This window comes from Strigops habroptila, chromosome 15 (assembly GCF_004027225.2).
Source record: "Strigops habroptila isolate Jane chromosome 15, bStrHab1.2.pri, whole genome shotgun sequence".
NCBI classification, from domain to species: Eukaryota; Metazoa; Chordata; class Aves; order Psittaciformes; family Psittacidae; genus Strigops; species Strigops habroptila.
In genome coordinates this window covers 7,919,915-7,934,850 of record NC_044291.2, presented here as the reverse complement: position 1 = coordinate 7,934,850, position 14,936 = coordinate 7,919,915, and the positions used below count along the sequence as shown (strand labels likewise).

General features: G+C 46.7%; 1 protein-coding gene across 1 annotated transcript; it reads left to right on the top strand.

Moving 5' to 3' along the window:
• The first annotated feature begins 2,179 nt into the window (after positions 1-2,179).
• TLR4 (toll like receptor 4) lies at positions 2,180-10,580 on the top strand. The gene is made up of 3 exons (XM_030507349.1): positions 2,180-2,318; positions 3,132-3,298; positions 4,033-10,580. The coding sequence occupies exons 1-3, from the start codon at positions 2,235-2,237 to the stop codon at positions 6,290-6,292; spliced, it is 2,511 nt and encodes an 836-aa protein (XP_030363209.1). The 5' UTR covers positions 2,180-2,234; the 3' UTR covers positions 6,293-10,580.
• Positions 10,581-14,936: the final 4,356 nt, after the last annotated feature.

The following is a 14,936-nucleotide window of genomic DNA, read 5'->3' as shown; positions in this document are numbered from 1 at the left end:
GCTGAAGAATATGAAGTTAACCAGCACTGAGTTTCTAAGCTGGGTTTGATTTGCTAGCTTGCATGTTTTCTGCTTGTGCCCCATCCCTTGCAGCTTCTATATGTTTTGTCCTTGAAGAAGTGATGATGTGTATTGTGAAATTGTCCCTTGTGATGGAAGCAGCACATTCTTTCAATGTCCTTCAAGCTGCACTTTCCACTTGACCCCTGTTGGACAGATTTTGTGATGCTCCCAAACTCTCCAGCATCTTCAGTGAGTTTCCATTGAAATGGTAATTTCTAGAGAATACTTCAAGCTCATCTCAGCTTTAGATACAAATTAAATGTGGATTGCTTCGTTCTGCATATTGAATACTAAAAGATGCACTCATTTGTCCTCTCTGCAGACACATGATGCTCTGCCAATTTCCTTAATCCAGGCACAGAAGCAGTCAGCAATTGTTTCCATTCACTCCTGATTCCACCTGAAACAGCAATACCTGCAATCACCAGCACCTTTTCAGAACAGGCAGTTTGGAGAACTTGCCCAGTTGCAACAAACTTTTGCTTTGCTGGCTGAATGGGCACTATCTGCTGCACATCAAGGTATCAGGTTTAGCTCCCATTGTGTTGCCATGTGCTTTTCAGTGCAGAGATCATCTGGTACTTTAGGATTTCCCCTTCTCCCAGTGGCCCTCTACTAAGCTGCCAAAGAAATCCAATCTGTCCCCCTTTCCCCTACCGTAGTTTAACCTTTTCTTTATCAGTGCATTGCTCACTGGGCTGATATTGCAGCTTATCACAGAATCCCAGACTGGTTTGGGTTGGAAGGGACCTTAAAGCTCATCCAGTTCCAAACCCCTGTCACGGGCAGGGACACCTTCCACTAGAGCAGGTTGCTCCAAGCCCCTGTGCTCAACCTGGCCTTGAACACTGCCAGGGATGGGGCAGCCACACTTTCACTTAACTGCCACCTCTACAACTGCAAAAATAAAGATAATACTTTGATTTACATTGCATAACCCCTTCGTTGAAAGTATGCCTAATATTAATATCTATTATTAATTAATTAATATCTTATAGCTAATATTAATTTTCACACACTTCCGTGAGTAGTCACTCCCTATTCCATCTACTTCCAGGCTAATATTCCATCCTTATCCTGCATTTTTGCAACTTCTCTGTCTCTGTGGTGTTAACAATACCCAGCAACCCTATGGCTGGATCCCCAGTAACACTCCTTCGTTATCTGCAAAACGCCAGGAGTAGATACATGAATTCACCACCATTTATCAGCGTAAATGAAGGCAGGAGCTTTATTAGAAGGATTTAAATTAATATTGCCAAGGATTTAAATTAACATTGTGAGGTCTTAGAAAGCCTCTTCCAGAAACAGTAGCTGGGTCCACGCTGTAAATGAAGGATGGTATTGAGATGTACTCCTTTCACAGCTAGGCATCAAAAGGATTTAGGTATGACCAGGGCAGACAGCAGCTCTGAGTCCAGCTGGGGTGTTTGTGCCTCTCCTGGCTGCCCCAACAACCCACCACCCACGGAAAGGGTGAGGAGGGCGTTAAAGTCCTGGGCTCTGACCACTCTATGAACCTCCAGTATTTACCCCTTGTGCCTGGCCATGTGCAGCTTGTTCCTGCAATAGTTGTAATACTGAAATCCAACCAGATGGATAAATCCTACATGTTATGTTCATAAGAGTTCAGCCATAGATAAACTTCTTCTGATCTGGTGCAGGAAAACCTCTGCCACAACTGAGCACTTCACTGCTTGCCAGTGTGGTGTAGCTGGGAGCATGGCAGAAGTACAGAGGCAGAGTCATAGATCTATGCAGGGATTTGAACTATGGGATGTGAAGCATGGCCTTCCTGAAATTGAGCTCAGAATCTCACTAAAGTTTCCTTGTTTTTTCCAATCTAATTTGAGGTAATCAAGTGACACATTGATACAACCCATATTCCTCTTTAATTTCTAGTCCAAACTATGATTTCCTTTTCTTCATGTTGTTTTTCAGTTGCTTTATTTAAACACGTTTTTAAACTATTGCAAGAAGAGTGGTTCACTCAGCACGTGCCTAGAAACCAGGAGGCACCAGTTTCACTTCCCCCCTGCTTTGCAACTCTCAGTGACGCACAGTGAGAAGCAGGAGTGGTGAAACACAACGCTTGGCACTTCTGAATTCTCCCCGCCAGGTCCTGCAGTGATACCCATGCTGCTTTCTCCTGCACTCCTGGCCTCCTGAAGATGCCCAGGAGAAGAGCTCTTCCCCTCTGGTCACTGGTGGTGCTGCTGCAGTTGGTGGGCTGCCTCCTCAGTCCCTGTTTGGAGGTACGTGATCTCTATATGAGCACAAACTCCTTCTGTTTCTCTGGTGCAACTTCTCCCTCTGCTTGGGAGATCTGTGCATCAAGTCTGTTGGGTGTTAGTTGTCTGACGAAAGCCCATCTTCTCTCCAAGGCTGTTACCAAGGCAATTGAAGTATTTGAAGTAAATGCTGGTCCCAAAAACATGTGAGAACCAGAACCAACAGCATGAAGCATTTCTTCTTGTTGCCTTTCTGTACCTCTGAGGTTACTGCAGTACAGTTAATCTAATAGATTAGGTTTCTTTTGGAAGAGATCCAAGCCTTGTCTATAGTTTCTGCAAAATACCCTATTTTTGCCTGATTTTGTGCTGTAGAGTGATTTGACCAGTACCCCAAGTACCTGGCACTGATCAACAGCCTTTTGCAAGCTTTTGCCAACAATTACTACTTACCAAATAACTGTGATTCGAGCTGCCTGCTTATCTGCAGCATAACAAAGCTGAGAGCTGATCCTGGGTGCATCCCTGTGTGTTTGTTTTGCTGGCTCTCTCAAAGGTTGCTGCTGGGTCATCCATAGCCTCAAGGTACATTATCCTATAGCTTTGCACTTGCTTCAGTCATCAAGGAATGTAACGATTCCTAGAGAGCAGGATTGGTTCCATTAGGAGTGGGGAAGATGCTTAGGGTATATAAGATCATATCCTAAAGCTCAGGGCAGCTCATATAGAAATGAACTACAAAGTTAGTCACTCTGCTCCTGCTTTCAGGACAGTGTAATTTTCTGGCACTTCATGAAGAGCAGATGCTGACCGTGATTGGATCTGCCACTGTTACAGGTCATCCCTACCAAAGCTTTCAGATGCATGGGGCAGAATATCTCTGGAGTCCCCTCTGAAGTCCCAAACACTACCCAGAACTTGGATCTCAGTTTCAGCAATCTGAAATCACTGAGGTCAAAGTATTTTGCATCGGTCCCTGAACTGGAGCTTCTGGATCTTACAAGGTAATGAGCTCTTTTATGTGGATATTGGTTCATCTTGCTTCAGCTGGGCTGCCATGGTTGCTTATTTTGGGGTGTGTTAGTCTTGGCTGTTTTTCCCTTGTGACTTTATCCTTGTGTCTGTCTCTTGCACATCCTCATGGTCAAGCGATGTGCAGCTTTTAGTTCAGTTATTGAGTGCACACCCTCTGTGCAGAGCTGGGTCTGTCAGTCTGATCTTGTAGGCTGGGATATGAGCAGGAGGAAGAAGATGTTTTTCTTCTCTCTGAACATGAAGACTGTCAGACTTTTTACTGGTACAAAAACTCTGAAGTGAAACATCTTGGGGGAGCTGGTTTTCTAATCACAGCTTAAGAAGAACATAAAACAAAGGTACATTCATAGAATCATAGAATGGTTTGGATTGGAAAGGACCTTAAGATCATCCAGTTCCAGCCCCCTGCCAAGGGCAGGGACACCTCACATTAGACCATGTTGCCTGCAAGAAGTTTTGACCTTCACCATGGCTCGAGGTCATTTGCTTTGCAGTCAAACTTCAGATTTTGAGAGAGACGAGGAGGTGAGAGAGCTCTCCTGCTGTGGAAGGGTTCCCTTTGCACATTGAGGAGCACTGACTCTGCCCAGCACAGCAAAGCCAAACCAACCCCATGGTGAGGTTGAGCCTGAGAAGCGCTTAGTGCTGTAGCGATAGTGAACATGAAGGGGACAGTGTTTCATTCTCTTTTCCTGCCCCACAGGTGCTACCTCCAGACAATAGAAGATAACTCCTTTAAGGATCTTCATAAACTTTCCACCTTAATTCTAACTGCCAATCCCCTCCAGGACCTGGGGCCAGCAGCCTTCTATGGCTTATCATCTCTAAAAAAGCTAGTGCTGGTGGAAAACAACATCACCTCTCTGACTGACCTGCCCATTGGACACTTGCATACCCTGCAGGAGCTGAATTTGGGTCACAACAACATTGCTTCATTGAAGCTTCCCAAGTATTTCACCAACCTGACCTCTCTCAGCCACCTGAGCTTTTTGTCTAACAAGATCACATATATCTCCAGAGGAGACCTTGATGCCCTGAAGGAAGTGAACAGACTCAACCTCACACTGGTGCTTTCCTTGAATTACATCAAGTGCATAGAGCCAGGGTCCTTTGCAAAGATTCACCTTGGTGAGCTGGTTCTAAGGTCTTCTTTTGAGAACTTCAGTGTGATGCACTCTTCTCTTCAAGGGCTCATTGGTTTACAGGTCAGCAGACTGATAGTTGGAGAATTCAGTGACAAACAGAGACTCGTGGACTTTCAGAACGGGCTCCTGAGTGGACTGTGCCAGGTACGAGTGCAAGAGTTTGTCTTAATCTCTTTCAGGAGGTTTGAGAATAACACAGACACTCTTTTTAACTGCATAGGCAATGTCTCCAGCATCCGCTTGGTGGACCTCCAGCTTGAGGAGATATCAGAGGTCCCTATGTTCTCGCAAGTGAAGCAGCTGGAATGCAAGAAATGCAAGTTTAAGGAAGTGCCTGCCATGAAGCTGTCTCTTTTTAAGGAGCTGAGAGTGCTTCGTATTATCAAAAGCAAACACCTCAATAGCTTCCGGGAGACATTTGAGGACCTGAGTAACCTGGAGGTGCTAGATTTGAGTGAGAACCGCCTCTCCTTCACTCTCTGCTGTTCTCCTAAGTTCCACAACTGTCCCAACTTGAAACACTTGAACCTCAGCTTCAATGCTGACATCAGCGTGACTGGAGATTTCACTAACGTGAAGAACTTGCTGTACTTGGACCTTCAGCACACAAAGTTATTTGGTCCTGGCTCCTACCCTGTCTTTCTATCCCTTCAGAAACTCATTTACCTTGATATTTCCCATACCAGAACTCACGTTAAATCCCAGTGTACATTCTGTGGCCTGAACTCCTTGCGAGTGCTGAAGATGTCAGGCAACTCCTTTGAGAACAACAAACTAGCCAACAACTTCAAAAACCTGAGCCACCTCCACACCTTGGACATTTCAGGGTGTAAATTAGTACACGTGGACCAAAGTACATTCGATGCCCTCTCTGAACTAAAAGAGCTAAACATCAGCAACAATAAGCTACTGAGCTTTGATCCTGTTGTCTACAAGCCCCTCCAAGCCCTCACAGCCCTGGATTTCAGCAACAACCAGCTGAGTGTTCTCTTGGACTCAGCCCTGGAAATCCTGCCTGATAGTTTAGTCCTGTTGGACGTCTCTCAAAACCTCTTTGAGTGCTCTTGTGTGCACCAGAACTTCCTGAAATGGACCGAGGAAAAGCAGGAGCTGCTGCGGAACAAGGAGTCCATGATATGCCACACGCCTGCATATGTGAAGAACATGACCCTGTCAAGCTTTTATCCGTCCTCCTGCCAGCTCAGTGTGAGCACAGTGGCATCCTCAGTGATCATGTTGCTTGCTGCAATAGTGTTCCTCTTCCTGATTTACAAGTACTACTTCCAGCTCTACTACTCATTGCTGCTGCTCAGTGGGTGTAAACACTCTGCAGAAAGAGGTGACACCTATGATGCATTCGTTATCCACTCCAGCAAAGACCAAGAATGGGTAATCAAAGAGCTGGTGGAACCCTTAGAAGGAGGAACACCTCCCTTCCATCTTTGTCTTTACTACAGGGATTTCCTACCGGGGGTACCCATTGTCACCAATATCATCCAAGAAGGTTTCCTGAGTAGCAGAAATGTCATTGCAGTCATCTCTACTGACTTCCTGGAAAGTAAGTGGTGTAGCTTTGAGTTTGACATTGCCCAGTCCTGGCAACTGGTTGAAGGAAAGGCTGGAATCATCATGATTGTACTAGAAGAAGTGAATAAGGCCTTGCTAAGGCAGAGGCTGGGGCTGTCCCGATACCTGAGGAGGAACACCTACCTGGAGTGGAAAAACAAGGACATAAGCAGGCACATCTTCTGGAGGCAGCTGACAGGACTCCTGCTAGAAGGCAAAAAATGGAATCACGAGCAGGTAAAGCTCATGTGAAGAGGAAGGGAGATCATTTCTGTCTCCCATCCTGGCCTTGGCTGATGGCTGGTGCTCAGAAGATGGTTCTTCTGTGGCTGTTCAGAGTTCACTTGGAGCAAGTGGATGGAGGCACTGTGAAAGCACTACAGAAATACCTGCCGTGCTGGTCATCCTTTCTCAAGGGAACTTGAGAGCTAAGGACTGACAACGGTTGGAAGAGGTGGACATGCCTGAGCTCCATGCTTGTCTGTAGCTGTCAGCCAAAGCTGGTCCAGCAATCCACACAGGTCTGATGGGCTGGTGAATGGATGGACTGCTCTTACTGTCTTTTGTCTGTCTCCGAAACTGGGTTTGGGTCCTGGGGCCATTTACAGGTGGAACTTCAGGGTCTGTTGTTTTGAGTGGACCCCACGATCTCAGGGGAGAGCAAAGATACAAGATGCTTGGCTCTAAAAATGACAGGGAACAGAAAAAAGGTTTAAATCCTGAAAGTCTTGGGTCTGCCTCCTTTGGCACCATGACCAAGGGGAAAACCCTCACAGAAGGAAATGGGGTGTCCTACAGGCACCGACCAGCTGACAGCTCCTCAGTGATGCAGAGCAGCTATGGCATCAGTGAGGGGAAGTTGCTCTTGGTGGTAAAATTCCCCCAACAGGTTTATTTCTGTTTTCTTTAAACCAAGACCAAATGTTGAAACCCTCAAATATTTCCGTCACCTGGAGCTCTTATTTATATCCAGATCTTACAGTATTTCAGAGAGTGATTTGAGGTTTTCTCATGGGATCAAAAAATCAGTGGGGCCGGAAGAAGCAGTAGAAATGCTTCAAAATCAAGACATTTCTTTGCTCCAACTGCTTCTCCTCATCCAGTGTTTCTGGATATACTGTGTGGGGCTGCCCTATACAAGCAAGGTTGAACCTAAGCAAAGTGGTTTGATGTTTACAGCCAACCAGTTTTAGAATAAGCTTTTCCACTCTCTGGACCAGCTTTAAATCACTGTTGGAAGGAGCTGTAGGAGGCTGCACCCCATGGGTTGAAATGGACTTTAGGTATGTTCAGACCCTGTCATGAGGCTGAGAGTCCCTCTTCCTTCCTCCCCATCATGCTGTGGTCCTGGCGGGCATCTCAGCATGTGTGGCCAGCCCTTCCCTGAGCTGCTGCCTTGCACAGGACAGTCACTAGATGGGAGAGATGTGCCTTTGTTTCACTGAGAACGTGCCTGACATTTCCCAGGGAGAAGAGATAGAGGAGAAAAGCCTGGCTTAGCTAAACTAAATGTAGCCCAGCACTGCCCCGAATAAAGGGAAGGCAAGTCTAAATGCCATTGAATCATATTACAGAGCACTCCATTGATGTGTGGAATATTGAATAGTGTTGGAGTATTGCTCTCTATTTACAAAAGGCTTTGCTTGGGATTAATCACTGAATTACTCTAGTTTTAAACTTGCAAATCCTTCTATAATCAATGATGTTCCACAGAGATAAAACAGAAGCAATTGAGTGCTGAATCAGATCTGATATTTATTCAGAAGGAAGGGCCTGATCCATCTCACTTTTCAAAGCACCAGTCAGCGACATCTCCCTGGAAGACAGTGATGGGTGAGATCAACATCAGACGCTGTTGGAGAAAGAGGGAGAACTGGTTCCAGGGCTGGTGCTGTCAAAAGCTGAATTACGGTTCCCTCTGTGCTGTGTCAGATAACACTACCAAATACCCCACAGCCCTCTTTAAGGTTTCTAGTGACCCATGTGATGAAGCTTTAGTAAAACTAAGCTTGATGCTGCATTCAGTCACAGTGAGTTTGTTTTGCATCTGCTAAGCCACGTTGCAGCAATTCCCAAGGTGCACTGATGCTCCTGAGATTGACAGGTCCTGAGCACTGCATCTTGTCAGCATCACCATCATCCCCCCTCCTCACCCAGAAGCAGAGGTTGCTGGAGCTCGGGAAGGGATGCAGTAAACCAGGGCACAGCTCAAGATTCCCTGGATTGAGGCCAAAGGAGGACAAAGCAAATATTGGCCTGGATTTCAGCAGCTATGAGTTAAATTGGAAAACAAAAGAAGTAAAATGAAATGGGGTGGGAGTTCCTGCTCCTGAATTGAGCAGTACTGAAGATGCAGTTCTCCCTCACTCTTTCTCTCTGTAAACAATTCAGTGTATATGTATTTATGGCACAAAGGACAGAGTGCTGTGCTGCTTGATTGTAATTATAATAATGAGTTTCAGAAAGCCTGCAAGTGGCTCTGGGCATTATAATAAGGGTTTAAGGCAGTATTGTTTAAAAAGAGAGTGTTTGTTGAATAACAAAAGCAACTTTAAGAGGAGAGATGGGATGATGCTGAAAGGAGGAGGCCATTACCCTGGCAGTACCCCTCTTCTATCCGTTGCGCTTTATGAGTCTAGGAGGGAAAGGCTGTGTGAACAAGCGTATTTTCACCCTTTACCCAGCAGAGAAAAAGCAGATTTGGTTTTGGAAGACTCAAAACAGCTTTCCCTATTACTATAAATGGGGAAAACATTGTACTTCAGAAACACATACCTATTTGCCTTCATTACAGAACCAAATTTCCAAAGGAAAACTCTCAATGTTCTCTGTCCTGTGTTCAGCTGTAACACTGGCTTAAACCACCACATTCTCATGTTCCCAAACATGTTGGCATATATTGTTATTTGAAAGTGCTCCCTGTGAACAGGTAGGTTTGATATTCATCATTTAGATGAATAAATGAGCAGCCACCAAGCATCCGTGCAGGTCTGCATTCATCTTTTATGTAAATAGCTGACCACGTTCCAGGTATCAAAGCATCTGCTGTACCCGGGTCATAAACCCAGATGGAGACGAAGCTCCAAAGGGATGCTGCAGCACAGCTATTTAATTTCATCTGTAATGGGAATGTGCCCTGATTTCACTATGTGCTTAATTTGACAGTGTAGCTGAAGCTCTGGTCTTGCATCGGTCTTACATCAGGTCACTGTGATGACCCATGTGCTGGTATCATCACCAAGATGTGGGTTGTAAGGAGGGCTCTGAAGGGAGCAAGCTTTCAATAGCATGATTGCATTTGTGGCCTCAGACACAGGCATTAAGGCATTTGCATCGATGCCTGCCTGCATCTGCCTGGCTGCAGCAGCCTAGATGCTCCCTCAGCCTCCCCAAGTACCAGCACAGGCTTCCAGTGTCAGTTAAAACCCAACAGAACAAGAAATAGCAGCTGGTTTCTCTGGCCCAACTGCTACTTGACAGGAATAGGTTGAAACTTTCCTGGAAGAGTGTTTGTCCTTTGGGAAATGCTCTTTTGTAAGTGGTTTCTGTAATTTAATGAGGTAGCAGAGTGAATATAAGGAATAGATATTGTCATAGCAGGGTTTCTGCTTTAGTCTGTCATGGGCTTGTAATCTTGGAACAAGCCCTTTGTGTGGAAACAGTGATTTTTTTGCACTATTTTGAAGGGGTTGGAATAAAAGGAGTTCAACTAAAAGTTAAATTGCTCCACAGCATCATTTAAACCAGTGTTTGTTCAGGCTTATGCTGTTGTTTCTCTTTTCATTGTGAAATCCCTTTCTATTTATTAAACTTGACCAGCCTCCCAAAACCAAACCAGAATGTACTAATGTTCCAACCCACCCAGATTTAAAAACACAACTTTTATGGGAAAACTCATGATTCTTCATTATTGTGCCTTTATGAAAAACAGAACTGTTACAAAATGCAAATTCCATGACCCTCTGAAAGGCAAAACTTCACCTGCCTGTATCCATGTGCTTCAGGAGTAAAAACCACTGAAGAATGCCCGGAATGAACTTCACTAAGTGCCTTTTACACAACTCCTTGAGTAGGTGCAGTTGATCAATACGAGCAGCCTGAGACTGAAAGCAGTGGAACCTGGTAGGAAAGAAGCAATTCCTTAACACATTGTTCTTTGCTGTCGCAGCTCAGGCTGAGAATTGGGACGAATGACAGCAAAGCATGAAGAAGAGCCCATCTGCCTGTAGCACTCACCTTCCTCAGCTTCAAGGGCATGTAGAGGGCAAAGTCAATAATCCACCAGCCTGAGAGACACACGTTGCATAAATGAGGACAGCTCTGGGAAGAGCCTTGGAAATCAAGGAAAAGGCATGAAAATAAATAGGGAAGAGATTGGTGCGGGATCTCAGGACAAGTGGCCACCATTCCTCAGCTGCCAAAGGTCCTTGGTCCCAGGGTTTCCAGCATGAACAGCCTGAAGCACCTACAGGTTTGGGTATGAGTCTGTCAGTGCTTCCTTTTTGCATAAGGGTGAAAAGAAACTGGTTTGAAAACAGTATCTCTGAGAAATTGCTTTTAAAGCAGGTTTTTGCATATCGGTGCCTATTCAGAAAGCTACTAAGGCAGCACTGGGGTGTTTTCCATCACTCCTGAGAAGACAGGTGGAGCATTCTGCTCTGTGCAGCAAATCCTGCTGGGGAGAGCCCAGATTTGAGACCTATGGGGTTCTTACCCTGGTGTTTCCTTGCTGGGAGAGCCTGGTTCACATCCTCCTGAGGCATCCTGTGTGAAGATGGTGCCTTGCATGTTCCTCTCTATGACCCTGGGTGCTACCTCAGGCTGGGCTGACATTCACTACCTGCCCTAGTCCTGCTCCTACTCACGTGGAGGAGAGGAACTGTCACCATTTAAATATATTTAAATACAAATGAAACTGGCTTTGAAGGCTGTTACATATGTGCCTTCACGTGTTCATTAGAGGAGCGTTAAAACCAATCTGCAATGTTCTCGGTGACCTCAGTCTGCAAAAAGTGGCATTTTAGCTATTACTGTCATTGGATGCCCTGTCAGAGGAGCATGGTGACACTTCCCTACCATTCCCTTGCATTGCTTCCCCCCACAGCCTTCCCTTTCAGCAAATGAAATGTCTGCACCTGAAAGCATGTTTGTATTTACCAGCCAAATTATGGGCCACTTCAGCTTTAGCAATGGTATTAATACATCTTCTGCCCTTGCAGCCCCCCGTGGCCCAGCTCCGGAGCAGGTATTGGTGTAAGGCCTGTGTCTGTGCAGGAGGGATGGAAATGAGCATCCCATGGGTACCAGCCTTGTTCTACAGGTGACACTTGGAGCCTGTCAGCGCTTGGGCCAGGTCATTGCAATGAAATACTTCAGCATCTCTGCAGGGCCATAGGCCTGGAGGGCAAAACCAGCCCAGATGTCTCTCTGTGCCTGCAGGGGATACCCCATGTATAGAGGGAGTGAACCAAACAATCCTCCAGGTCACAGTTTGCTGTTCTGCACTCTGCTTAGGGTCATTCTCAATTACAGAAGGAGAGACTTGCCCAAGGCAAGAGACTTTGCTTGCCATATCCAAACCCTCCCATCAACAGCATGTACTCCTTCCTTCTGCTCTGCCTGAACCCCTTCTCACACAGGGTCTCTGTGCTGTGCACTGATGGGCAAAGCGTGAGCTCTGCTTCCCCAAAAGTTTTAGGCACCCTTGTGCCCCTTCTGCACCAGCACCCTCTGCTGAACCACGGCTGAGGTGCATTGAGGAGCAGGGTGAAAGCAAAGTCCTGACCGTGTCTACAAATCCAATGTGTAGCAGGGAGAGGATATCTGGCCCCATGCTTCCAAAACCCTCCCACCGGAGCTGCTCAGAGACCATTCACGACTGGTGGTGGGGCAAATACTGGGCTGAGGCAAAGCATCCCCCTGCTCTAGGGCTGCTCCAGCCAAAGGGTTTCAGACACTGTGGCAGCGTTAAGAGAACAGCAGCCTCCTACCTGCTCCTTCCTTCCCTATCACCACATCTTGAGCACTGTGCAAGCAACAATAAGGTATTGTTAGGCAAAAGAGATCTAATTGCAGCCGACACTCCCAGAGAGGGTGATAGGCTTTCCTCCAGATCTAATCTCCAGCCTTTTCCTTTTCTTCTCCCTCTTCTCATCCTTTTCCTCTCCTCTAAATTCCTCTTTCCTTTCTCAGCTCGCAGCCAGCAGCAAGTGACCAACCAAAAATGTATGAAAGAAAGGAAGGATGTCCTTTTTTATTTCTTTAAACATTTTTTAACCAGTGTTTAAATCCTTCAGATTTTGTATCTGAGTATTGCATCCCACAAGAAGGATTAGCAGTAATTCCCCTGCCATCTCTTGCTTCTGATGCTCTGACAACTCAGTCTCCTGAGATCCCCTAAACCCACTGCTGAATACATTAGGCAGAGGACACTGAGCAAGGCTTGAGGAGACTGTTACCCTGTGTTTCCCTTTCCTATAGCCTGGCCCAGTTTAACACATCCAAAATAAAACCAAACTTGCCCGAAGTGGGAATACTGGGATGCTCCGACACTGTGGGATTCACAAGGTGATGCTTAAAAGCTGCTCTCCTTTCCTCCCTCCTGGGCTCTGTCTCAGGGATGGATCTGGTGGGAGCCTGGCCCCTCTCTCCTGTTCCCAAGGTTCAATCCCTCTGTTTTCCAGGCAGTGCAGTGTGCTGGGAAGGGGATGCTACCATCCCTGCCTGGCTGTGGCTGCTGCTGAGCCCCCTCAGATGATAAATGCAACTCTGTTATCTTTGCCCTGCCTTGTTTTCTCTGTTGGTAAAATGGGGCTTACAACCTTCACACTGTGATTTACTGGGGAGAAGCACTGAGAGGTAGGTGGAGTCTAGGTCAGAGCCGGTGAAAGGTGCACTTTCTGTTCCTCAACTCTATTTCTCCATCCTGGGATTCCAAAATACTTCTCCACAGCTCTCCCCATGCCATGTGTGTCTGAGGCAGATCCTTCCAACCCCTTTCCTATCATTGTCCTGCTCACAGTCTCTTGGGATTTGCTTAAAGAGCTGCCCAGAGAAGCTGTGGCTGCCCCATCCCTGGCAGTGTTCAAGGCCAGGTTGGACACAGGGGCTTGGAGCAACCTGCTCTAGTGGAAGGTGTCCCTGCCCATGGCAGGGGGTTGGAGCTGGATGAGCTTTAAGGTCCCTTCCAACACAAACCACTCCATGATTCTATGATTTAAGGGACATAAATGCGTTGATAGTAGCACAAGAAAAAGCCGTATTTGGTCCTCAAGACCCTCTTTGCAATTCTGCCTTAGCAGTAAGGCCAAGGTGTCTCTTTCTGCCATCCCTTCACTGACACTGTACGTATTAAACCAAGCTGTTGTTAATAAGAAAACCCACACCTTCACCCTCTCTGAGACTGTGCCCCACATCTTTCTGTCCTGCACAGAGTCAGCAAGTTTCAGTTCCCTGCTGCTTGCCCCTCTCGCAGCCCGTGTCTCGGCTGGTGCTGAGCTGGGCCAGCCCCATTCTATGCTCTGCTGGTTTCCCCCTACCTCTCGCTACCCCACGGAGGGCAGGTGGGCGAGAGGATTCACCCCTCAGCCTCATTCAGGAACTGCCTGAGCTGTGTTATCTAGAGCCTAGATGGCAATATAAGGATGCTGCTCTGATGTCCACAGAGGTCCCCTGCATGATGAGCAAGCTCCCTTCCAGCACCCCTGAGGCTGCGATGGAGAGAGAAGGATGGCAAAATGCTGAGACTGGAGCCTGAGCCAAATCTAGGGAGTTGCTTGCCCTCCTTGATAACAGCTCCTCTTGGAAAAATAGGGAATATTTATAAAGAGCCTCATGAATACAAAGGATATCATGATTTCAGTGTAAGCAGACAGCAAGTGATACAGGAGCATCCCCTTATATTTGCCTGCCAGAGGTTATTTACCTCGGGAAGCTGCTGAATAAAAGATACAAAAACCACAACAGAAAGTAGTATTATTTGCTCTTTTCAAAGCACGAGGGGAGGCAGGAAAACATTATAAGGGGTATCTTTGAGTCTTGCCAGCCTGGATTTGTCAGGGCAGAGTTTTCACGGAGCGCTCTCCGGCTGACCCAGTTTCCGAGACATAGGCAGAGCCACACTGCACAGAGCCACCATCTACAACTTTAATAACTGTGTGACATACAAAGGAGATTTTGATGCAAAGTGGAGCTGACAAAGAAGTGGAAGGAAGTATCTGGCTTTCTGCTTGCTTTCTTTTCCTTCTTTTCCCTCCAGTGCCACACCAGGATTACAGTCAAGGTGGTTTCAACCTTCAGCAAGGACTGATGTTAGTGTGGGTTCTGCTTTTAATGACATCAAACAAGAAGCAGGAGCTCAGGGGGGAGGGAAAACAAGGGGTTTATTTTCTTTTCAGGAAGAATTTACTAGGGCTGCCAGGAATTCAATGCATGAAGTGAATGCATATGGGGGTGCAAAGCTTTGCTGCTGGTAACCACAGAAGAGCACCGAGGCAGGGTTTGCCTGTCGTGCATCTGACGAAACATCTGTGTACGTGGAGACACGCAACTGAGGGGATGTCATAGCAACGTGGTCATGCTGGGGTGACTTCGCTGACATCGGTGGTTTTCGGGGTGTGGGTATGGGATGACATGAAAGGTGGAGTTATGCAGAGATCATCTCTGTTTGTTTCAAAAGCTTCCCCTCGGGGGTGAGGTGGTGGCTGCTCCGGTCCAGGCGATGGGTGTCACTGCTCTCACCATGGGCTTATAACACTTTTCCATGGAATCCTGGCAAATCCACCCATAGCGTCCTGGGGAGGTGCTGGCTGGATGCTGCAGGTTGGGTACCCAGCTAGTCAGCTCAGGGTTGACCTGGAATGGGTCCAGGCATGCCAAAATGCTCACATCCTCCCTT

Coding starts and splice junctions, on each gene's coding strand:
- TLR4 (XM_030507349.1), top strand. CDS start 2,235: ATGCCCAGGAGAAGAGCTCTTCCCCTCTGGTCACTGGTGGTGCTGCTG. Junction 2,319..3,131: donor TCCTCAGTCCCTGTTTGGAG/GTACGTGATCTC, acceptor CCACTGTTACAG/GTCATCCCTACCAAAGCTTT. Junction 3,299..4,032: donor GAGCTTCTGGATCTTACAAG/GTAATGAGCTCT, acceptor CCTGCCCCACAG/GTGCTACCTCCAGACAATAG.